Here is a 23480-nt window from a genome sequence, read left to right on the forward strand (position 1 = left end):
AGCAAAGGATCTTCCAGGGAAGAAAGGATAAAGAAAACTAATTAGAAACAAAAAAAGATGAAAGCAACGAGTGAAAGGAGGGTCCAAATTTCAGAAAGAAAATCAAATTACAGTTTAGAAATGGAGACGGGCGAAAGGAAAATCAAGAAAATAAAAGTTCATTCAAGTTTTTAAATCACATCAGTGGCCTTTTTCATACTCTGATGTAAAGAATGAACCACAATACCTGCACACATTACTGGCCTTATATCAAATATCTCATCCACTGATCAGATTTGCAAGTAAAAGTCAGAACTGGCTGGAGTGAAGCAGCATGACCCCATAAATTGGATTTCTTTTCCTCAGCTTTTACATTATAAAATTCTTACATCATACCTTGTGTTGAAACGTGAACTGATAATGTTTTTTTGTGTTTGTTTGTTTTTTCTTGTGAACTGATAATGTTGAGGCGAGGGCAATAAGCAGCTCGGACGTCATGAATGTTGGGACCAACAGCGCATCTCCTTAAGCAACTAAATTTAAGGACAAACGTAGAAACAGAGAAACAACCAAGAAGGAAATTGGGTGAATTAATGTCAAATTAGATGCAGAAAGAGAAATAACGAGGGGGGAAAGGATTAGATAAGAGAGAGGAAATAGAAAGGAAAAGATAGATTTTATTCGGTGAAATTTTAAATTTAACATCCCTCTAGGAACAATTTACTACCTGTCAGAGTGAGAGGCCACAGCTTTATGACCTTTTTGGGTCAGTGAGTTTAAATTTTGTGTCATGCCCATAAACCACATTTTTAACAAGGTCATTATGACATGAAACCAAATGTTAAAGCAAGATTCATTCATATAACATGGCATATTCTGCATTTTCATGATATTTTCATAGCTATAATGTCACTGGACTAGAAATCCAGAGGATCAGGCTTATGGTCTGGAGGCATGGGTTTAAATCTAACTACAGCAGCTGGCGGTTTTTAAATTTAATCAATAAATCTCGAAATCAAAGCTATCTCAGTAATGGTGACCATGAAATTATCACCCGATTGTTGTAAAAACCCATCTGGTCCACTAATGTCCTTTAGGGAAGGAAATCTGCCTTCCTTACCTGGTCTGGCCTACAGGTGACACTAAACCCACAGAATGACCTAGCAAATCACTCAGTTCAAGGCCAACTGGAGATGGGCAACAAATACTGGCCTTGCCAGCAATGCCAACATCCAATGAAAGAATACTTTTGAAAATTCAGTGGCAAGGCTCGTGACAAGAAAGTGTTTTTTATTTTTGGTGAGGCTAGCGGTGAAGTGATGCAAATTGTCGAGCAATTTGTGGTAATTTGCAGTTCAGCGCATCTCTTCCTCACCACAAATTACTAGGTTATTTTTTATTATAAATTTAGAGGACACAATTCTTTTTTTTACCAATTTAAGGGGCAATTTAGCATGGTCAGTCCACCTACCCTGCACATCTTTGTGGAGGTGAGACCCACGCAGACACAGGGAGAATGCGCAAACTCCACACGGACAGTGACCCGGGATCGAACCCAGGTCCTCGGCGCTGAGTCAGCAGAGCTAACCACTGCGCCACCTATTAATAGACTATTTTACGCACTAATAATAGTGGAACCATGTGAGATCACCTAATCACAGCACTTGGCGATTAGACACCCATCTGACACTAAACCTTGAAAAAAAAAATGTATTAATCATTCTCGTCAACAAGTCTCCATACCATTTCCAGTCACATCCAACTCAGAGTCCAGCAATTCAACTCTGCGTTGGGGAAAGTGTGGATGTTGGAACTGGACTGGCTTTGCTTCGATACGAGAGAGAACCGGAACCTGCTCCTCATAGCGAGGTTCTTCTGGTGGCAAATTTTCCACATTGTGCTGTGAAGCTACCCTGTAGTCCACAGCCTCCTCCAGGGTGCCAATCTTTTCTTCTTCTTCAGGAACATCATTTTCTGGGTCTGACCCATTCTCGATTACATCCAAATAGGAGTTCCACTGGCGGTCAACTGTTGTGGCAGTACTAAATGTATCCGGAACGGAATCATCGACAAGGTTTACACTGGCAGGCACGATGGTATGGTTAGAAGAGCTACCAAGTTGGAAGACCCAAACCCCTCGTTCTCCAGAATTACTGTCTCTGTTGAAATAACCATTGGACAAATTTGTGAGAACTGACTGTTACATTTTTGCTTACACAATTTTGGGAGGTTGTCATGTTACAAAACAGTCCTTTGAGCAATATCGATTGTTTTTTTTTTTAAAAAACAAATTAAATTTAGGGACCGTCTTATATTTAAGGCCTCTAGTTTTTGAATCCCCTAAAGTGGGAACATATCTAAGCCACCCAACTTTGTTTTTAGGCTATCCCTCAGGCATCACCCTCATAAAGTGATCAATCTTTCCTGATAATTATAACCTCTCAGTTCTAGCATCATCCTTATAAGTCTTTCTTTCCTTCGCCAAGGCCTCTATATCCTATTTGTGTGTCGGCTGTGGCTCAGTTGAGAGCATTCCTACTTCTGAACGGTTTCCAGTTCAAGTCGCACTCCAGGGTTCTCTAGTGCAATAGTAAGTGAGCACTGAACCGCTGAAGGTGTCATCTTTTGGTTGAAATATCATCTGAAGCCCCGTCGGCCGGCTTAGGTGTATCTAAAAGACCAAGGCACAAATGTCAAAGAAGGGCAAGGGAGGTCTCCCCCACCCCACCCCACCCTCGCAGTGTACTGGCCAATATTCACCCCTCAATCAACAATATTCAAGTTTGATCTAATTAAAGTTCAAGACAACTTCCCTGCTTTTCAATTCTGGTAAATACGGAGGCAAACAAAACTACTCAATATTTCTCCCATTTCACTGTCATCACTGCAAGATTAACTTGTACATCCCTTAGTGGCCCTATCCCAATCATAATTTTTCTTCTGCTATTAATGCAGAATAATTTACTAGTTCCTTTTATATTCCCTGATAATCTAATATTGTGGTTCTGCTTTGCATTCCCATTTTAAAAAATAAATTTAACATGTCCAATTAATTTTTTTCTTCCAATTTAGCGTGGCCAATTCACCTATCTGCACATCTTTGGGTTGTGGGGGTGAGACGCACGCAGACACGGGGAGAATGTGCAAACTCCACACGGACAGTGGCCCGGCGTTGAATCCGGGTCCGCAGCGCCGTGAGGCAGCAGTGCCACCGTGCCACCCCTCTGCTTTGCATTCCTAATTGTCTTTTAACCTCCTTCGCAATCTATAATCTTTAACCCTAACCTATATTATCAGTTTCCAGTCTCACCATTATTATTTTATGCACTTAGTGAATGCTGCCATTGTCTTAAGAGTTTCAATTTCAAAGAACGAAGAAAAGTACAGCACAGGAAGAGGCCCTTCGGCCCTCCAAGCCTGTGCCAATCATGATGCCCTAACTAAAAACAAAACCTTCTGTCCTTACTCAGTCCTTATCCCTCTATTTCCTCCCTATTCATGTACCAATCCAGATGCTTCTTAAATGTTGCTAATGTGCCTGCTTCCACCACATCCTCTGGCAACGTGTTCCAGGCACCCACCACTGTGTGAAAAATGAACCCCGTACATCTCCCTTAAACTTTCTCCCTCTCACCTTGAACCAGTGCCCTCTTATAATTTGACACTTCCACCTCTGGCTATCCACCCTGTCTATGCCTCATAATTTTGTAGACGTCTATCAGTTCTCCCCTCAGCCTTCATCTTTCCAGTGAAAACAATCCTAGTTTATTCAACCTCTCCTCATAGCCAACACCCTTGACACCAGGCAACATCTTGGTGAACCTTCTTTGCACTGTCTCCATGTCCTTCTGATAATGTGGTGGCCAGAACTGCACGCAATACTTCAAATGCGGCCTAACCAAAGTTTTCTACAACATGATTTCCCAAGTCCTGTACTCGATGCTCCAGCTGATGAAGGCAAGCATGCGATATGCCTTCTTAAATCACCTTGGCCACCTGTGTTGCCACTTTTAAGGAACTGTGGACCTGCACGCCCAGATCCCTCTGTATGTTAAATGTTCCTCAGGGTTCTGCCATGTACAGTATAATTCGTACCTCAATTTGATCCTCCAAAATGCATTACCTCATGTGTCCGGATTAAACTCTACCTGCCATTTCTGTGCTCAAGTCTCCAATCTATCTCTATCCTGTTGTATCCTCAGACAATCCTCGGCACTATCAACAACTCCGTAATCTTCGTGGCACCCACAAACTTCTAATCAGACCACTCACATTTTCCTCCAGATCATTTATATATACACTACAAACAACGGAGGTCCCAGCACTAATCCCTGCAAAACACCACTAGCTACAGATCTCCATTCTGAAAAACACCCTTCCACCACTACTCTCTTATCTTCTATAATCAAGCCAGTTCAGTATCCATCTAGCCAACCCACCCCGAATTCCATGTGATTTTAGTTTTTGTACCCATCTGCCATGCGGGACCTTGTCAAACACCTTACTAAAGTCCATATAAACTACATCCACAGCCCTTCCCTCATCAACTTTCTTTGTCACCTCTTCAAAAATCTCAATCAAGTTGGTGAGACATGACCTTCCCCATACAAAACCATGCTGTCACTAATTAGTCTATTTTTTGTTAAATGTGCATTTATCCTGGCCCTCAGAATCTTTTCCAAAAGCTTCCCCACCATGGATGTCAGGCTCACCGGCCTTTGATTTTCTGGATTATCCTGCTTCCTTACTTAAAACAAGGGAACAGCATTGGCTATTCTCCAGTCCTCTGGAACCTCGCCTATGGTCAAAGAGAATATGACGATATATTTCCCCCTTGCTTCCTGCAGTAACTTGGGATAGATCCCATCCGGCCCGGGGACTTGTCTACCTTGGGATACTCAACATTTCTTCCTTTGATATATTGATATTCTCAAGATCGTTCACACACCTATCCCTGACCTCAACATCCATCGTGTCCTTCTCCCTGGTGAATACCAATACAAAGGATTTCACCCACTTCTTGTGGTTCCACTCATAACTTCCCTCCATTGTCCTTGAGTGGGCCTACTCTTTCTCCTAATATATGCAGAAAAAGCCTTTCATTTCATTTGCAACACCTTATTCATCAAGGCATTGTTGGTTTGTTGATAGTGTAGACTAAAAGGTGCATGATCATGGTAAATGTAGACATAACCAGCTCACTAACTGAAACATGATCAGTTTAATAACTATAGCACACAAGATTACTACTTTTTAAAAGAAAAGCACTGGAAGGATTTACGACGATTTTGAGAATGGAGGAAATATGGTTTTAATAACAGGAATCCGAATCCCACCATGGATGTCAGGCTCACCGGCCTTTGATTTTCTGGATTATCCTGCTTCCTTACTTAAAACAAGGGAACAGCATTGGCTATTCTCCAGTCCTCTGGAACCTCGCCTATGGTCAAAGAGAATATGACGATATATTTCCCCCTTGCTTCCTGCAGTAACTTGGGATAGATCCCATCCGGCCCGGGGACTTGTCTACCTTGGGATACTCAACATTTCTTCCTTTGATATATTGATATTCTCAAGATCGTTCACACACCTATCCCTGACCTCAACATCCATCGTGTCCTTCTCCCTGGTGAATACCAATACAAAGGATTTCACCCACTTCTTGTGGTTCCACTCATAACTTCCCTCCATTGTCCTTGAGTGGGCCTACTCTTTCTCCTAATATATGCAGAAAAAGCCTTTCATTTCATTTGCAACACCTTATTCATCAAGGCATTGTTGGTTTGTTGATAGTGTAGACTAAAAGGTGCATGATCATGGTAAATGTAGACATAACCAGCTCACTAACTGAAACATGATCAGTTTAATAACTATAGCACACAAGATTACTACTTTTTAAAAGAAAAGCACTGGAAGGATTTACGACGATTTTGAGAATGGAGGAAATATGGTTTTAATAACAGGAATCCGAATCCCAGACGTGAAGAAAACATGCCTTGCTGGCAAGATAAACAAGCTTGAACTGTATGTAATCTGGTTACAATGAAGATTACACCAGAGATAACACTGTTGTAACTAGAACTTTCATTATCCAGCACATTTATCCCGGAGGGGAGAAGGAGCAAATACACTGACCAATCTTCTTAAAACAACAATTTCCTTGTTCGTCATCCCAATATGTAACAAAGTGTCAGTTTTCTGCAAATGCAAAAGGACAACTATCACCTTAACCTAGTACATTTACCTTCAAATGCAATACTATTGTACTGTTAGCAAGCTAGAGGGAGCACATCCTGCAAATGGACACATGCAGTGCCGGCCTGTGAATGTTTTACATGCTGTTAAGTCTATTTTCTATCGCTGAATTATGCTTTTTTTCCCCCCCTCAAGTTGGTCACTGTCTTATCACTGTCTCCCTTACAAGATATTATGGAACTTTATTTACAATGAGAGACCCCCCCACAAACCAAAGTTGGTATGTGCCAGCTACCACAGTGCAGGCTGAGCACACATGCGCAACTATTCCCAGTGCCTTTCTGATTGGCGGCAGGAGTTAGTGTAATATCATATCCTTGAATAAAAGGAACGTCTGGAAACATCATCTCCTGCCACTATAATGCTGTTTCCACATGAATAATGAATTAAACTATTGCAAAGACCTGCATTATTCTTCATACGCATCACAGCTGCGTATATTATTTAGTACATATATGCTTACCATAATTCGCAACCCATGGGCTTAGCCAAGCCGTGAAAAGTGGCCAAAAAAACAAATTTGTACTAGAGATATGTGGCAGTTCCATTGGAAAGAATCAATTCCCACTATGCACTGAAAGTAAAGTGGCAGCATGGTGTCAGTGGTTAGCACTGCTGCCTCACCGAGGACCAGGTTCCCTCCTGGGCCACTGTCCGTGTGGAGTTTGCACATTCTCCCCGTGTCTGCATGGGTCTCACCCCCACAACCCAAAGATGTGCAGGCTAGGTGAATGGGCCATACTAAATTGCTGCTGAATTGGAAAACTTAAAAAAAGTAAATGGCAAATTTAGGAACAGGAGGTCATTCAGTCAGATCATGCTTGATCTGTATCTTAATATTATTTCCCAGCCATGTGTAACTAAAATACACCTTTCCCAGTTTGGAATTTTTCAACTGAACCCTAACCTCAGCAGCTTTTTAAGTGGACAGTGATTCAGATTTCCACCAGCCTTTGTGATCTGAAACGATTGGCTCTAATTTTAAGGTTATGGCTCCCTTGTTCTGGACCTTCCTCCCCCCTCCTTCCCTTCCCCCCCCCCCCCCCCCCCCACCCCCGCCCCCCGCTCCCCCCAGAGGAAATGGTTTGTCTTTATCTATCCCATCAAATCTTTCATTCATCTTAAACGTGTAAATTAGATCACCCTTTAACCTTCTAAACTCAAGGGAACATGCAACATGTCCTTAAGGCTGAAGTTGAAAACCAAACCAATGAGCTTTCGTGACCACAGTAATCAGCATTCAATGGTTAAACCACATTTGCTCCAGAGAACTTCATTATATATAAAAAGTGCCAAAAGATTCCATACTGCTCTTCCTGGACATGCAGAAATCACTACAGGATAGAATTTTACAGCAACAACGGCACATTAAGAAATGGTAAAATTACTTACTGGTAAAGGTTTTTAACAGATTGTTCACTGCTGGATGTAACTGCATACGACGGCCACTCAAGTGTAAACAGCACAAAGCTGCTTTCTCCTCTGCTGAAGCCCACTCGAGCAGGGAGCTCTAAATCAATATTATTTGCTGCTTTGGAACGTGTTCCATAAAACTGCAAACCACCTTCAGGGTACAGAAGAATAGCGTAGGAGCTGGATTCATCGGAAGTCAATATCACTTGGAAGGTGTTTCTCTGGTGACACACAAAAAAAAAAAATCAATGGGTGTGTAGGAATTTACAAGAAGCAGAATAGCTGTAGTTCAGTGAGTACACTCCCACATTGGAGTCAGATGGTGTTCGGTTCAAGCACCACTCCAGAGACCAATGTACATACACCAGGCTGACACTCCATTCCACTACTCTTTTGAAGGTGGTGTCTTTTGGATAAGACATTAAATTAAAAGGAACATAACAGATCCCAATGACACTATTCTGGGCAGCACGGTGGCACAGTGGTTAGCACAATTGCTTCACAGCTCCAGGGTCCCCGGTTCGATTCCCGGCTTGGGTCACTGTCCGTGCGGAGTCTGCACGTTCTCCCCGTGGATTTCCTCCGGGTGCTCCAGTTTCCTCCCACAGTCCAAAGATGCGCGGGTTAGGTGGATTGGCCATGCTAAATTGTCCTTAGTGTCCAAAAAAGGTTAGGCGGCGTTACGGGGATAGGGTGGAGGTGTGGGCTTGAGTAAGGTGCTTTTTCCCAGGTGCAGACTCGATGGGCTGAATGGCTTCCTTCGGCACTGTAAACTCTATTAAATCTATTTCGGAGTGCAAGGGAGTTCTTGCCAGTGTCCTACCAATTTATCCCCCCATCGAAAACATAAAACAGGCGAGCTGGTAATTATGACCTTGCTATTTGTGTGAGCTTGTGAGCAAATTGACTTCCACACTTTACAACAGTGAATGCAATTCAAAAGTACTTTTGCCTTCAAAGCAGTTTGGATGTCCTGAGGTGGTAAAAGGCGCAAGAGAAATGCAAGTCATTTCTCTTATTATTTTCTTGCTTTTTGTGAAAAATCTAAATAAAGTGCAAGAATTTTAGGTGCACGCCAATATATCTGTGCCCAGGATATTACTGTGGCTTGCGGTGAAGAAATTGTTGTTTGAAAAGGTCTGTAGCTCATGGCCGTAATCAGAGTTAAGGCAGATGGTCAGGGGATAGAGGATCCAAGAAAGGAGGAATTTAAAGCTTACAGTTGCTCCATCCTTTCCTATGGGAGTAACTGAAGGGACGGAGTGAGGTGGAGAATGGGAAATGTTTGTTGAAAAACTTGTGCCCCCATTTCTCTTACTGTCCCAATTCCTTTGTTCGTTACCTTTCTAAAGCTGGTTATTCGTACAGTTTTTTAAAAAACAACTTGCAATTTACATAGCTCCTTCAACAAAATAAAATATTCCAAGTCACCTGTAATGATCCACAGGAGGCAGGGGTTCCGCCACCACACCAGTATTTATTTGCAATAACTATATACAAGAGCAGCTCCAAACAGTGCTGCTAGTATTCCAGTCAACTTAAGACTGCCTCACAAAGCCTACACAGGTGCTTAGATGGGCCCCCTCAATGAGCTATCATTGAGGGAGCTCATACTCCAATTGGCCAACCAATAATGCCAATTGGAGGTCATTACACCCCCCCCCCCCCAAAAAGGTCCGAGGAATTCCTGCCAGCTGGCATTCCTCTGAGCTTCTTCCTGCTCATGTCCAGGTCTGTCACCTCTGTGTTGTCCGCCGGGTCGTTCTCCGACGTGGGTGGGGTGTACCTTATAGGTGCCCGTCTTTTCCTTGACGACCTCCTTGGAAGTTGTTCTTCCTTCTCCTCGGGGGTGTGTGTCGCGACAGCCTCGTCAAACGTGTCCATCTCAGACTCTGACGACTGGATGACGGGGTCTTGCGAAATTGCTCGGGGCTGGGTGTGGGTATCTTTTCCGTCTGGGCTATCCCAGCTGGAGGCGGTCCTGCTTCGACTGCCTCCAGGTGTGGTTCCGCTGCCCTTATTTGGTCTATGTGTTTCTTCAGCACCTTACCTCCTATCGAAACTTCATAGGCTATGGGCCCTGTTAGGGACTCTACCGTGCCTTTGACCCACGTTGGTCCATTCCCATAATTCTTGACCCAAACCGGTGCCCCCACCTGGAAATGTCTCTGCTGCCGACTATTATCATGCCCCCTGCGTTGGACCTCCTGTTGTTTCTCCACATTCCCCGTTAAGTTTGGGAAAAGGAGACTCAGCCTCGTTCGCAGCCGCCTTCCCATTAAGAGTTCAGCTGGCGGTATGCCCGTTGTGGAATGCGGTGTGGTCCTGTAATCAAACAGCCAGCGGGAGAGTTTTGTGTCCATTGACGCTGCCGGCTGCTTCTCGAGTCCCGCTTTTAGTGTCTGGACTGCTCTCTCTGCCAGGCCATTGGACGCTGGATGGTAAGGGGACGTTTTGATGTGGCAGACTCAGTTTCCCTTTAGGAATTTTCCAAATTCCCCACTTGTGAATGCCGTTCCGTTGTCTGACATCAATACCTCCGGAAGTCCATGTGTTGCAAACGAGGCCCTGAGCTTTTCAATTATCGATGCTGTGCTTGCCGCGTTTACCCGGTGGACGTCTAACCATTTGTAGTGGGCGTCCACTATCACCAAAAACATTGAGCCCATGAAAGGGCCGGCGTGGTCAATATGCAGGCGGGTCCACGGTCTGCCTCGCCATTCCCACGGGTGCAATGGCGCAGCTGGTGGCACTCTGTCCCTGTTGGCACTCCTGGCACCGACGTACCAAGGCTGCTATGTCTGTGTCCAATCCTGGCCACCAAACGTAGCTTCGAGCTAGCATCTTCATTTTAGACACCCCTGGGTGTCCGTGATGTAATTCGGTTAAGATTGCCCGACAGCCCTGAGCTGGGACTATTACCCGGGCTCCCCATAATAGGATACCGTCTTCTACGGTTATTTGGTCCCTTCTGCTCCAGTATGGGTGCATCTGGGGCTCCACTGGTCTCTCCAGTTCCCCTGTTAGCAGTAAATGCTTCATCTTGGCTAAAACTGGGTCTTTTCGCGTCCACAACCGAATATGTTGTGCGTCCACTAGTAGAGAGTGTCCAAAAAGGTTTAGAGTCATTACTGTCTCCTCTACTTTCGGTATTAGCGGCGGGGTGTCTGGGAGGGGAAGTCTGCCCAAAGCATCTGCATTTGCTACTCGCGTTCCCGGTCTGTGCTCCAGAACGCATCTATACACCGCCAGTAGCAACGCCCAGCGTTGGATTCTCGCTGATGCAATCGGGGGTATTGACTGGTCTTCTTTTAATAACCCTAATAACTGCTTATGGTCTGTCACTATGGTGAATTTCCGCACCGTACAGATACTGGTGAAATCTTTTTACTGCAAATATCACCGCCAGTCCTTCCTTCTCGATTTGGCCGTACCTTCTCTCAGCCATCGCCAAGGTCCTCGAAGCATAGGCTACTGGCCGTTCTTCCCCATTCCTTCCTCTATGGGCTAAGGCGGCTCCTACCCAGTAAGGTGATGCGTCACACGTGACCACCAACTCCTTCCTTGGGTCATAATGTTCTAGGACATTTTCGGATGACAGCTGTTCCTTAATGTCCCGAAATGCTCAGTTTTGGCGGGTGAACCATTTCCATTCTTGTCCCTTTTTTAGGAGCTGGTGGAGGGGTTCTAGGATGTACGCCCTATTTTCAATAAATTTGCCATAATAGGTTACCAACCCTAGAAATGATCGTAGCTTCTGGACAGTGGTGGGAGCTGGGGCTACTTTTATTGCCCTTACTCTGTCTTCCAATGGGTGTAAGCCCGACTCGTCTACTTTATATCCCAGGTACGTCACTTGTGGGGCCAGAAAAACACATTTTTCTCTTTTCAGCCGTACGCCTGCCTTTGCGAAACGCCTTACTTCCTCCAGGTTCCTTAAGTGTTCCCTGTTGGTCCTACCCGTGATTAAGACACAGTCCAAATAAAATCGCCACCTGCGGTAGGCCCTGCAGAATATTTTCCATCGTCCGCTGGAAATCAGCACAGGCTGATGACACTCGAAAGGTAGCTGAGTATAACGAAAAAGTCCCTTCAGGGTGTTGATCGTAGCGAACTTCTGGGAGTCCTTGTCCAGTTTTAACTGCAGGTAGGAGTGGCTCATGTCCAGTTTCGTGAACAAAAGCCCACCTGCCAATTTGGCATATAGGTCGTCTACTTTCGGGATCGGGTATTTGTCCAGCAGTGCATATTTGTTTACCGCCTGTTTGAAATCTCCACAGAGACGTATCGAGCCGTCTGGCTTCAAAATTGGTACCACCAGCGCTGCCCATTCCGAGAACTGTACTGGTCTGATAATGCCGTCGCGCCGTAACCTTTCTATTTCGACATCTACTTTCTTCCTTAATGCAAAAGGTACCGGCCTGGGCTTCCGAAATTTTGCAAGGGCTTCTGGGTCCACGTGCAAAGTTGCTTTGGCACCTATAATTTCCCCCAAACCTTCTTGGAAGACCTCCGGGTATTTTTGGAGTACTCTCCTCAACTGCCCGCTTCCACTCTGGAAAATTTTCATCCAATCTACTTTTAGGTCTTTCAGCCAGTTCCGTCCTATTAAGTTCGGTCCGGAAATCTCTACTATCGTCAACGGTAATCCGAGCAATTGTGTCGTCATATTCCACGGGTACCCGAGTCGTGCCTCGAACTTCCAGGGGTTCCCCAGTGTAGGTTTTAAGTTTCGTCGATGTTTTTGTTAGGGTTAGTGGCTGGAGTCCATCTTTGATTTTTTTTAAAATGCTGCCACTCCCATTACTGATACGGCCACACCCGTGTCTATTTCCATTATTGTTGGCTGACAATCTTAATAGGGGTAAATGGGGTAATCTTAATAGGTTCTGCTTTCTTCGTCGCAATATTATATAACTGTTCCCCTTCGGAGAAGGATGGGGCGTCCAGGTCGTGTACTTCCCTGCATCCCCACCTGCTATTCCTCTTTTGCCACCTCCTTCTAGGGTTTATGTCGCTGTTACCCCACTCTGTCTGGTGCCAGAAACGGTCCTTCTCTGTTGGGGGAGCCTCAGCCGGTAGTTCCCTCTGTCTCCAGTTACTCCTAGCAGACTTGGGGGCAGTTCTGGGGTTTTCCTTTGGCCCTCTATTCCTCAGGCTTTTTCTGAGGGCGGCTATCTGGTAGCTGGACCCGTTGTGGTAGTCCCTCTCACAGGTATCTACCTCCATTGGCGTGCCCTGTATTTCCTGCGCCCCACTTGCTGCCTTTTCGAGGGACAGTGCGGGCTGCAACACCCACCTGCAGTCTAGCTGCATTTCCACCAACAGGAGCTTCTGTATTGGGAGGTCGTTTATGCCACACACTAACCGATCCCGAAGCATTTCATTTAGCGTTGGGCCAAACTCACATTTTTCCACCAGCCTTCTCAGGCGGGTCAAGAAATTTGTGACTGACTCTGTCTACCCGCTTCGTTGTGTAGAATCTGTACCTACGCAAAATGAGGGGTGGTTTTTGGTCACAGTGCTCTTCCACCAATTTCGTTAATTCCTGGAAAGGTATCGTGTCCGGCGTATCGGGATAAGTTAGACTACGTATAATGGCAATGGCTGAGGGTCCGCACGTTTCCTTTCGTCATTCATTATCTCATTGGCCTGGAAGAAGTAACACATTCTCTCCACATACTGGGACCAGTCCTCAATAGTCGGGTCGAATGCATCTAACTTCCCACAAAACGGCATTTTTGAAATAGCAAGGCTTACCCTCCGAGTGCGGCAGCTGGTCTCCGCAAGGTTCTTTGTTTACCTCGTCACCACTGTAATGATCCACAGGAGGCAGGGGTACAGTCACTAGAGCAGCTCCAAACAGCGCTGCTAGCATTCCAGTCAACTTAAGACTGCCTCACAAAGCCTACACAGGTGCTTATATGGGCCCCCTCAGTGAGCTATCATTGAGGGAGCTCATACTCCAATTGGCCAACCAATAATGCCAATTGGAGGTCATTACATCACCCCAAACAAAAAACTGACACCTAATCGCACCAAGAGATACGAGAACAGGTGACTAAAAGATTGGTCAGAAAGGTAGGTTTTAAGGAGGTTCTTAAAGCAGGAGAGGTTGGGAGGTTTCAGAGTTTAAGGTTGAGGCAACTGAAGACATGGTCATCAATGGTGGAGTGATGGAAATTGGGAATTCACAAGAGGCTAGAATTGGAGGAGAGCCGAGATCTCAAAGGCTTGAAGAACTAAAGGAAATGATAGAGACAGGGAGGGTCTAGGCCATGGTGTGATCTGAACACACAGACACGGGGAGAATGTGCAAACTCCACAAGGAAAGTGACCCGGGGCCGGGATCGAACCTGGGTCCTCAGCGCCGTGAGCCAGCCGTTAACTACTGCACACCGTGCCGCCCCCAACAACTGATAACTTTAAAAGAATTAAGAGATATTAAAGCACCTACATACTTATACCTCAGGGTCTGCAGAGGTTCAAGAGGCAGCTCACCACCACCTTCTGAAGGGCAACTAGGGATGGGCAATAAATGTTGGCCTAACCAGCGATATAAGTGAATTAAAAAAAGAAATTCTAAGTGTTTCACAAGGATGATATCAAAACTATTATGCCTATCAGGAAAGAAAAGACTGAGAGGTAACCTAATCAAGGTCTTGAAAATTATGAAAATATTCCTTAGGGTAGGCACAGAGAAGAATTGGTCCACTTGTGGAAGATTCCAAATCTCAGGGTCATAAACGCAAGATAGTCATCAACAGAAAAAACACAAAAACAAATTCATGAGAAACCTGCTGACTCAAAGAGTGCATAGACTGCAGAGCTCACTATCACAAGAATTGTTTGGGGCAAATTGCATAAATACATTGAAGGGGAAGCTAAATAAGCACATGAAAGAGAAGGGACCACAAGGTTAGACTGACTGGATGAGATGAAACGTGTGGGAGGAGACTCATGTGGAGCATAAACACGGGCAAAGAGGTTTGTTCTGAATGGCCTGTTTCTGCAATGTCCATCTTGCGTATGCAGCTGAACTTTTCTGTCACTAACCACATTGGTACTACCACGGCAGAAAAGGCAAATGCTAACACGCTGGGCGGGATTCTCCGTCCCACCAGCACCATTTTCCAGCACGGCACGCACCCGCCAGCAGCGGAATTCTCCGTTTCCACCAGCCGGCCAATGGGGTTTCCCATTGTGGCCACCCCACGTCATTGGGAACCCCCCGGGCGTGGGTGCGCTGTCGAAGATCCCGCCGACGAAGAACGCCACAGCCTATGTGATGCTAATGTTTTTTGTGCAATAGTCAATTCATCATCTCAAACCCTCCCGCCTTAAATGGTTCAACCGCATCTACCAATATTTCTATATTATGGATCATATAAAGATTCTCCAGAAGGTCCTTATATTTGCAGGGATAAAAATCAATACTTATGCCCTGCTGAATGCTCTTCAGAATTCAACTAGGATTGGTTATGAAACTGGCATATCCCATGTCTGATGTGCAAACAATTTCGCCAGTGTGAGTAGCAAAAATTTAATCTGCCACCCATTCAGATTCCAATAAGGCCATTTAAAACCCATTTATTTTTCTTTCTTTCCTGAAGGCACTAATTCATTGGGTAATGTATTAAATGTCATCAACACATACATAAACTTTTATTGGATAGTAATCAGTAATTGATTCCATCTTCACCAGGCAAAACGTGGATCTCTCAGGTCAGCGATTGAGAGATTTCAGCACATGTTGACAGGCTAACATCAGTACGGAGAGAATGTTTCACGAAATATATCTTTCAGAGGAGACTTTAAACCGGTCTGCTCTCTCAGGTGGACAAAAAGATCCCATGGCACTATTTCAGAAGTGCAAGAAAGTTAGGCTGGTGTCATAATCAATATTGATTCCCAAACCATCACCAGTTAAAAAAGATTTTCTGGTCACAGTCGCATTTCTGTATGCAAATCAGTTAACACATTACTGATATTACAATAGTGGCTACCCTACAAAAGAACTTCATTGGCTGTAAAGAGCTTTAGAATATCCCAAAATGATGAAAGGTTCTATGTAAATGCATACTATTGTTTCTTCTACATCAGTTAAGCTTCTGAAGGTGAATATTTTAATTTTGCCACGAGGAGAGAAAGGGAACAGAAGAAAGGTGATGAGTGAAGGGGTCATTGATCATTTCAAGCACAGTCCTTCTTGATCAAAACCTATGGATTACTGGGGTGGGGCAGTTTACAGCCTGGGCAGCCAGAGAGCTTGGAAATCTCTGATTTAAAGGTCCAATTTAAGGAGTATTTGTAAGTGGTGAACCAACATTTTCCTCTCCTGCCTATAAAAAGACAACAGATAACGGAGGAAAATTGATAATATTTGCATGTATAAGGGCAAAACGTCAGATCATATTCATCACATCTCCGTAGTGGGAGCTGGGTCTCAAGGTTTTACCCTGCTAATTTGTTCCCCACTCCTTCTGAAGGAGTCAACTTTCCCAACAGTCCCATTCAGTACCCTTCAGTATTTCATCCATGATCTATACTTTACCAGAGTCTAGGTCCTGAACAGCAGGGACTTACTTTAACTACAGAAGGGAATTCATTAAAGCCCACTGGGGACCTCACCCAAACATCAGCACATCCACACTCTGCAGTAGGAGCCACTGAACATTTATCAGGAATGTGGAGCAGCGTCTTAACTTCCCCTCCCTACCCTAGGGCATTTATTGCAAATAGTGCCCCGTTAGTTATCTTGGGTCATTAGCTAACCCAGCACAGGCCAGCATTAAATGTGAAACTTTTTGATCCACATGAAGTGATGTTACACAGCTCGTCAGGTTATCGTTCAATCACTGAAAACCAACACACAAAGCTTGCTGCATGAATTCACATTTGATGCAAAAAAAGTTACCAAAATCAGTAAAATAAGCAAAGCTTCATATAAATTCTTGGACTTTAAAAAAAAAGACTTCAACATGAAACCCAGAATGCCCAGAAAACAACTTCTTCCTGTTGCTGTATTTCACACTGAATAGCACCAATACCATCATTACCTTTTTCTGTGGTTGGTCTCCTCGCCTGGGCTCCTCGTGAGCAGTCACATTTTTCCAAGTGGCAATGAACACATTGTCTGGGTTAAACCTTAGCTCGTTGAAGGCCTTATTTACCATCAGTGCAACACGGCGGAGGGTGTGTGGTGAGGAGTCTTCCCTGTAGTAGACCTTCCCCACTTCATCAGAAGTGTCCAGATCAGCCAGAAATGGCACAACTGCACCAAACTTTGGTGGAAATGTGTCCACGTATTCCATTTCTTTTGGTGGCTTGCTAATGGCAATGATTCCATTTGTGTTCACCTTGAGTCACACAACAATAAATCATATTATTTATATATATTTTTTTGCTTCACTGAACAATCATCCAAGTACGAATCAAACACGTGAGGTTTTTAAGACACTTGAAACAAGAGATTATTCAGCCCCTCCAGCCTGCTCTGCCATTCAAACCGGTTATGGCTGATCTGTATCTGAGCTCCATGTTCCATGTTGCTCTTTCACAACGAAAAAGATCAATCTGAGGTCTTGCAATTTTTCGCTGACTCCCTCGAGTTTTTTTTTGGCAGAGAGTGTGTTGCAGATTTGCACACCCTGATTTTATTCCTCAACAGCCTGGCTGGAAGTTACATCTCACGTCCCCCGATCCCCCACCCACCCCACTCTTGATTTCCCCCATCAGAGGGAAGGAGTTCCAGCTTCCGCACTCCACCGAATCCTTATAACATTCTAAACATCTCAGTCAGATCATTCCTCACTCAATCTTCGAAAACTGTTGGACTGACGGTTGCAACCAGCTGGACAAATGATAAAACCTATAGAATTATTTTCTCAATTCACCCATAATAGTCACACATTAAAAAGGACGGGGGACACCGCTCAATTGAGGTTTTTAAACTTAAACCTGAACAAAGTGCAACTAAGTCCAAGAGAAAATTTGATTATAAACACAACCATTTAACTCCACTGGGAAGTGGTGGAAGACTGAGAGCGTTGGAAATAAACAAGTTCCTTGGGCATCGAAAATGGGGCATGGATGAGCTAATATTTCAGATGCAGAACACTCCCTATCCACTCAAGATGTACAGTTCTTTACGAATATGGATATGTGCCCTTAGACAATAATTTAATCTGACTGTAGCAACGCAATTAAACAAACACAGATTGTACTTGGCGTTAAGTATTGTTGTCTGAAAAATTGGGTCCAAAAACTTAACGGTTGAGAGTGAAGTAAAATTAAAATGTGCTTATTAATAGATAGTCGAAGCAAATCACTCGACTCTATCTCTCGCCCTGGAGCCATTGACAGAGCAGTTAATTAAATGTTTATCAGGGGCTTCTCACTGGAATAACACATCCTCCCCTCAAAACAGATTCCAGACATTCCCCACCACCATCCCTAAACATCAAATCCACACTTTGAAGAAACTTTCTTCGTGACAAAAAAAAAAGTTTCTCTCTTTGGCCAAGTTGCCGGTTACTCACGTAGAGGTTTCTGACAGTCCTGTCGAATAAACGCACAGCCTGGGCCAACCTGACCGACTCCGAGGTGACATCGTCCCCGGCTGCCAGCAGCTGGTCTCCAGCCCCTTCCCCGTGAGGCAGGAGGTCGCGGAGCGCGAGGCCGCTCACAGCCGCCGCCTGCAACAAGAGGGGAGCCAGCAGCAGCCGCCACACCATCCCCGTCCGCAACATGTCCACAGACTCAACCCCGCTCCGCCCGCGAAATGAAACAAATCCCGCTCCTGAGCCGCCTTCAACTCACAAATCCGCTGTCCGTCACCACACCCCTGGCCAAACAGCGCCCAATCACCGCCATCCACTCCGCCCAGCGCAGCCTGAGGGACAGCCCAACCCCATCGCAGCACACCCCCAGTCCCAGTGAGCAGCAGTCCAGTCCCAGCCGAGCCCAACCCAAGTCCAACCCCAGCGCAGCACCCCCCCATTTCCAGTGAGCAGCAGTCCAGTCCCAGCCCAATTCAAGTCCAGCCCCAGTCCAACCCCAGTCCAGCACACCCCCAGTCCCAGTGAGCACCAGTCCAGTCCCAGCCCAACCCCAGCCGAGCACAACCCAAGTCCAACCCCAGCGCAGCACACCCCCATTTCCAGTGAGCAGCAGTCCAGTCCCAGCCCAATTCAAGTCCAGCCCCAGTCCAGCACACCCCCAGTCCCAGTGAGCACCAGTCCAGTCCCAGCCCAACTCCAGTAGAGCCCAGTCCAGTCCCAGCCCAACTCCAGTAGAACCCAGCCCAGTCCCAGCCCAACTCCAGTAGAGCCCAGTCCAGTCCCAGCCCAACTCCAGTAGAGCCCAGTCCAGTCCCAGCCCAACTCCAGTAGAACCCAGTCCAGTCCCAGCCCAACTCCAGTAGAGCCCAGTCCAGTCCCAGCCCAACTCCAGTAGAGCCCAGTCCCAGCCCAACTCCAGTAGAGCCCAGTTCGGTCCCAGCCCAACTCCAGTAGAGCCCAGTCCAGTCCCAGCCCAACTCCAGTAGAGCCCAGTCCAGCCCAGCACCCCCCCCCCAGTCCCAGTGAGCACCATTCCAGTCCCAGTCCAACTCCAGTAGGGCCCAGTCCAGCCCAGCACCGCCCCCCCCCCCCCGCCAGTCCCAGTGAGCACCAGTCCAGTCCCAGCCCAACCCCAGTGAGCACCAGCCCAGTCCAGTCCCCGTGAGTCCCAGTCCCAGCCTAGCACCAGTCCAGCCCAAGTCCCAGCCCAACCCCAGTCCAAGCCCAGTACCAGCCCAACCCCAGAACAGCTAACTCTGAAGAAGTCAAAATAAAAGTAAGTTACTGCGGGAATCTGAAACAAAAACAAAAAATGCTGGACTATCTCAGCAAGTCTGACAGCATCTGTGAAGAGAGAGGGAGCTAACGTTTTGAGTCTGGATGACTCTTTATCAAAGCTGAAGTCATATTTGGCTCTAAATGTTGACTCTGTTCCTCTCTCCATAGATTTATTTTTTGGGGATGTGGGCTACGCTGGCTAAGCCAGCATCTGTAGCCCATCCTAATTGCTTTTGAGAAGGTGGTGGTCAGCTGCCTCGAACCACTTCAGTTTATGTGGTGTAGCTACACCCACTGTGCTAATAGAGACAGAGCGACAGTGAAGGAACGGCAGTATATTTCCAAGTCAGGATGGTGGGTGATTTGGAGGGGAACTTCCAAGTGGTGGTATTCCCATGAATTTGCTGCCCTTGTCCTTCTAGATGATAGTGATCGTGGGTTTGGAAGCTGCTGCCTAAGGAGCCTTGGTGAGGTCCTGCAGTGCATCTTGTAGATAGTACACACAGCTACGACTGTGCGTCGGTGGTGGAGGAAGTGAATGTTTGTGGATGGAGTGCCAATCAAGTGGGCTGCTTGGTCCCGGATAGTGTCTAGCTTCTCGAGTGTTGTTGGAGCTGCACTCATCCAGGCAAATGGGGAGAATTATATCACACTCCTGATTAAATCTTGCAATAACCTTTTATTGTCACAAGTAGGCTTACATTAACACTGGACAGGCTTTGGGAGGTGAGTTATTCACCACAGGTTCCTAGCCACTGACCTACTCTTGTAGCCACAGCATTTATATGGCGAGTCCAGTTCAGTTTCTGGTCAATGGTAACCCTCCGGGTGTTGATAGTGGGGGATAGTGATGGTAATGCCATTGCCTGTCAAGGGGCGATGGTTTGATTCTCTCTTATTGGAGATGATCATTGCCTGGCACTGTATGGCAGGAATGTTGCTTGCCACTTGTCAGCCCAATCCTGGATATTGTTCAGGTCTTATTGCATTTGCACATGGACTGCTTCAGTGTCTGAGGAGTCACGAATGGTGATGAACATTGTGCAATCATCAGCAAACATCACCACATCTGACCTTATTTGGAAGGCAGGTCATTGATGAAACAGCTAAAGATAACAGCCAGTGAGACACATCTCTGAACAAATCAACAAAAGTCACCGGCCGCATCGGCCAAGCCTCATGCCAGCGCAAATTAGTACTGATCTCCACAAACGGAGACCAGAAGGGAAGGCCCCACAGGGGGAGGGCTCAGAGGCTTTTAGCGCCCTGGGTGGTCGGGGACAGGGCAGGACAGTGCTCTGGCAGTGCCCAGGCACTTGGGCAATGCCAACCTGACACCCTGGAAGTGATAACCTGGCATTGCAGGGGTGCCTGGTTGGCTCTGTCAGGGTGCCAGTGGCAGTGCCTGGGTGCCAGGTTGGCACTGCCAAGTGGTGAGGCCTGAGCTCGCCATGTCCATGCAAGGGGGGATGGTACGAAGAGGGACAAGGGGAGTTATGAAGGGTGGGGCAGATCCACAAATGGAACCTGACCAGTCTGGTGGAGGAAGTAAAAATGACCTACAGAGATGGAACACACTGCTCTGCCTAGTGAGGAGGGTACAGATGATCAAGATGAATGTGCCGCCCAGTTTTCTCTTCCTGTTCAGATCGATAGCGATCTACATCCCCAAGGCCTTCTTCGACACAGTTGACAAATTGATCATGGCATTTGTCTGGGAGGGAACTGCAAGGACCTGTATAGGCGACTGTTAGAAAGGGCATGCTCCCCGTTGGATGAAACATGGGAGAAATGGGAGCAAGAACTAGGGCTAGAAATAGGCTGAGGACTTTGGAGCGAAGAATTGAACAGGGCAAACTCCACCCCCTCAAGCGCAAGGCTAAGCCTCATGCAACTGAAGTTGGTGCACAGAGCGCACCTAACCAGAACCCGAATGAGCAGGTTCTTCTCGGAGGTGGAGGACAAATGTGAATGGTGCCAGGCAGGACCAGCAACTACACCCACATGTTCTGGGCATGCCCCAGACTTGCTGTGTACTGGACAGCCTTCTTTGAAGCAGTGTCTAAGGCTGTGGGAGAGAAGATGGACCCAAGCCCAAAAGTGGCAGTCTTCGGGGTATCAGACCAGCCAGAAATATTCATGGGTAGGGGGGCCAATGCCCGTGCCTTTGCCCCCCTAATCTCCCACCGAGGAATTCTGCCCTGTCCCCGACCACCCAGGGTGCTAACAGCCTCTGAGCCCTCCCCCTGTGGGGCCTTCCCTTCTAGTCTCCGTTTGTGGAGATCAGTACTAATTTGCGCTGGCATGAGGCTTGGCCGATGCGGCCGGTGACTTTTGTTGATTTGTTCAGAGATGTGTCTCACTGGCTGGTCCAGCATTTACTGCCCATCCTTAATTGCCTGTAATCTGAGTGGCTCGCTGGGCCATTTCAGAGGGCATTTAAGAGTCAACCACATTGCTGTCTAGAGCTATGTGTAGGCCAGACTGGGTAAGGACAACAGATTTCCTTCCCTAAAGGACATCAGTGAACCAGATGGGTTTTTACAACAATCGACAATGGTTTAATGGTCGTCATTAGACTTTTAATTCCAGATTGTGGTTTTTGGAGGTCAGTCATCTCAATCCCGGGACATCACTGCAGGAGTTCCTTGGGATAGTATCCTAGGCCCAACCATCTTTAGCTGTTTCATCAATGACCTGCCTTCCAAATAAGGTCAGGTGTGGTGATGTTTGCTGATGATTGCACAATGTTCATCACCATTCGTGACTCCTCAGACATTGAAGCAGTCCATGTGCAAATGCAATAAGACCTGAACAATATCCAGGATTGGGCTGACAAGTGGCAAGCAACATTCCTGCCATACAGTGCCAGGCAATGATCATCTCCAATAAGAGAGAATCAAACCATCGCCCCTTGACAGGCAATGGCATTACCATCACTATCCCCCACTATCAACACCCGGAGGGTTACCATTGACCAGAAACTGAACTGGACTCGCCATATAAATGCTGTGGCTACAAGAGTAGGTCAGTGGCTAGGAACCTGTGGTGAATAACTCACTTCCCAAAGCCTGTCCCGTGTTAATGTAAGCCTACTTGTGACAATAAAAGGTTATTGCAAGATTTAATCAGGAGTGTGATATAATTCTCCCTACTTGCCTGGATGAGTGCAGCTCCAACAACACTCAAGAAGCTAGACACTATCCGGGACCAAGCAGCCCACTTGATTTGCACTCCCCCACAACCCCAAAACTGTGCAGAGTAGGTGGATTGGCCATGCTAAATTCCCCCTTAATTGGAAAGAAAATAATTGGATACTCTAAAAAAATATTTTTTTTTAAAAAACATCTCCTGCACTCATAGCCTCTGGGACTCCTCCAGTCGGCTTTGAACCTGCTGGAGTATCACTAACATCTCCCTCTGAATGTCCTGATCGCACCCATCAGCTCCAGGTAACCCTGTACCAGAGGCTCAGCATCAGGCTAGGTTCCAGCTGGGTCCTGAGACCCAGCAGACCTCCAACCACTGTCTCGCCAGGGGGTTCCTGCCTCCACCTGATGTACATCAGCAGCTGTGTGGTGCTCTCCAGATTGCATCCCAGAAGCCTGACCGAAGTGTTCCCACCGAGGTGTGTGTTTCTGCACTGGCAGAGGGTGGGGATGACAGCTGTGCTGCGACTACGGAGCATCCTCTGAAATCTCCTCCAAGGTGTTCCCCTCGGAGTCAGGAGAGGGGGCCGCCCGGGATGGGCCAGCATCATGGAGGACTCGCGGGAGAATGGACATGTGGTCACTGGGAGGGATGGGTCAGTCAGTAAGGCAATAACAACTCATGTTTGACAGGTCCTCGAGTGGGACCCGATGGATCCTCACCTCTATGGCTTCCGCCAATCCCCGTGTTAGTAACCGCCCTGTCCTCGGTCACACTAGTCACCTCCAGGGCCCATTCATTGAAGGTGGTGAGGATTTGTATGCCCAGCACCCTTCTGCCAGT

At 46.5% G+C, this 23480-nt stretch overlaps 1 protein-coding gene across 1 annotated transcript in view; it reads right to left on the minus strand.

Annotated features, from left to right (window-relative positions):
- The window catches only part of nid1a (nidogen 1a), a 171624-nt gene extending 153158 nt beyond the window's left edge, over window positions 1–18466 (minus strand). The window contains exons 1-4 of the mRNA XM_072498519.1: window positions 18189–18466; window positions 16707–17006; window positions 7627–7868; window positions 1723–2138 (exon numbers count right to left, since the gene is read on the minus strand). Of these exons, the coding sequence (XP_072354620.1) occupies window positions 1723–2138; window positions 7627–7868; window positions 16707–17006; window positions 18189–18398 (1168 nt within the window). The 5' untranslated portion in view covers window positions 18399–18466. The remainder of the gene's footprint in view (window positions 1–1722; window positions 2139–7626; window positions 7869–16706; window positions 17007–18188) is intronic.
- Between the last annotated feature and the right edge of the window lie 5014 nt (window positions 18467–23480).

This window comes from Scyliorhinus torazame, chromosome 4, assembly GCF_047496885.1.
Source record: "Scyliorhinus torazame isolate Kashiwa2021f chromosome 4, sScyTor2.1, whole genome shotgun sequence".
Lineage (NCBI taxonomy): Eukaryota > Metazoa > Chordata > Chondrichthyes > Carcharhiniformes > Scyliorhinidae > Scyliorhinus > Scyliorhinus torazame.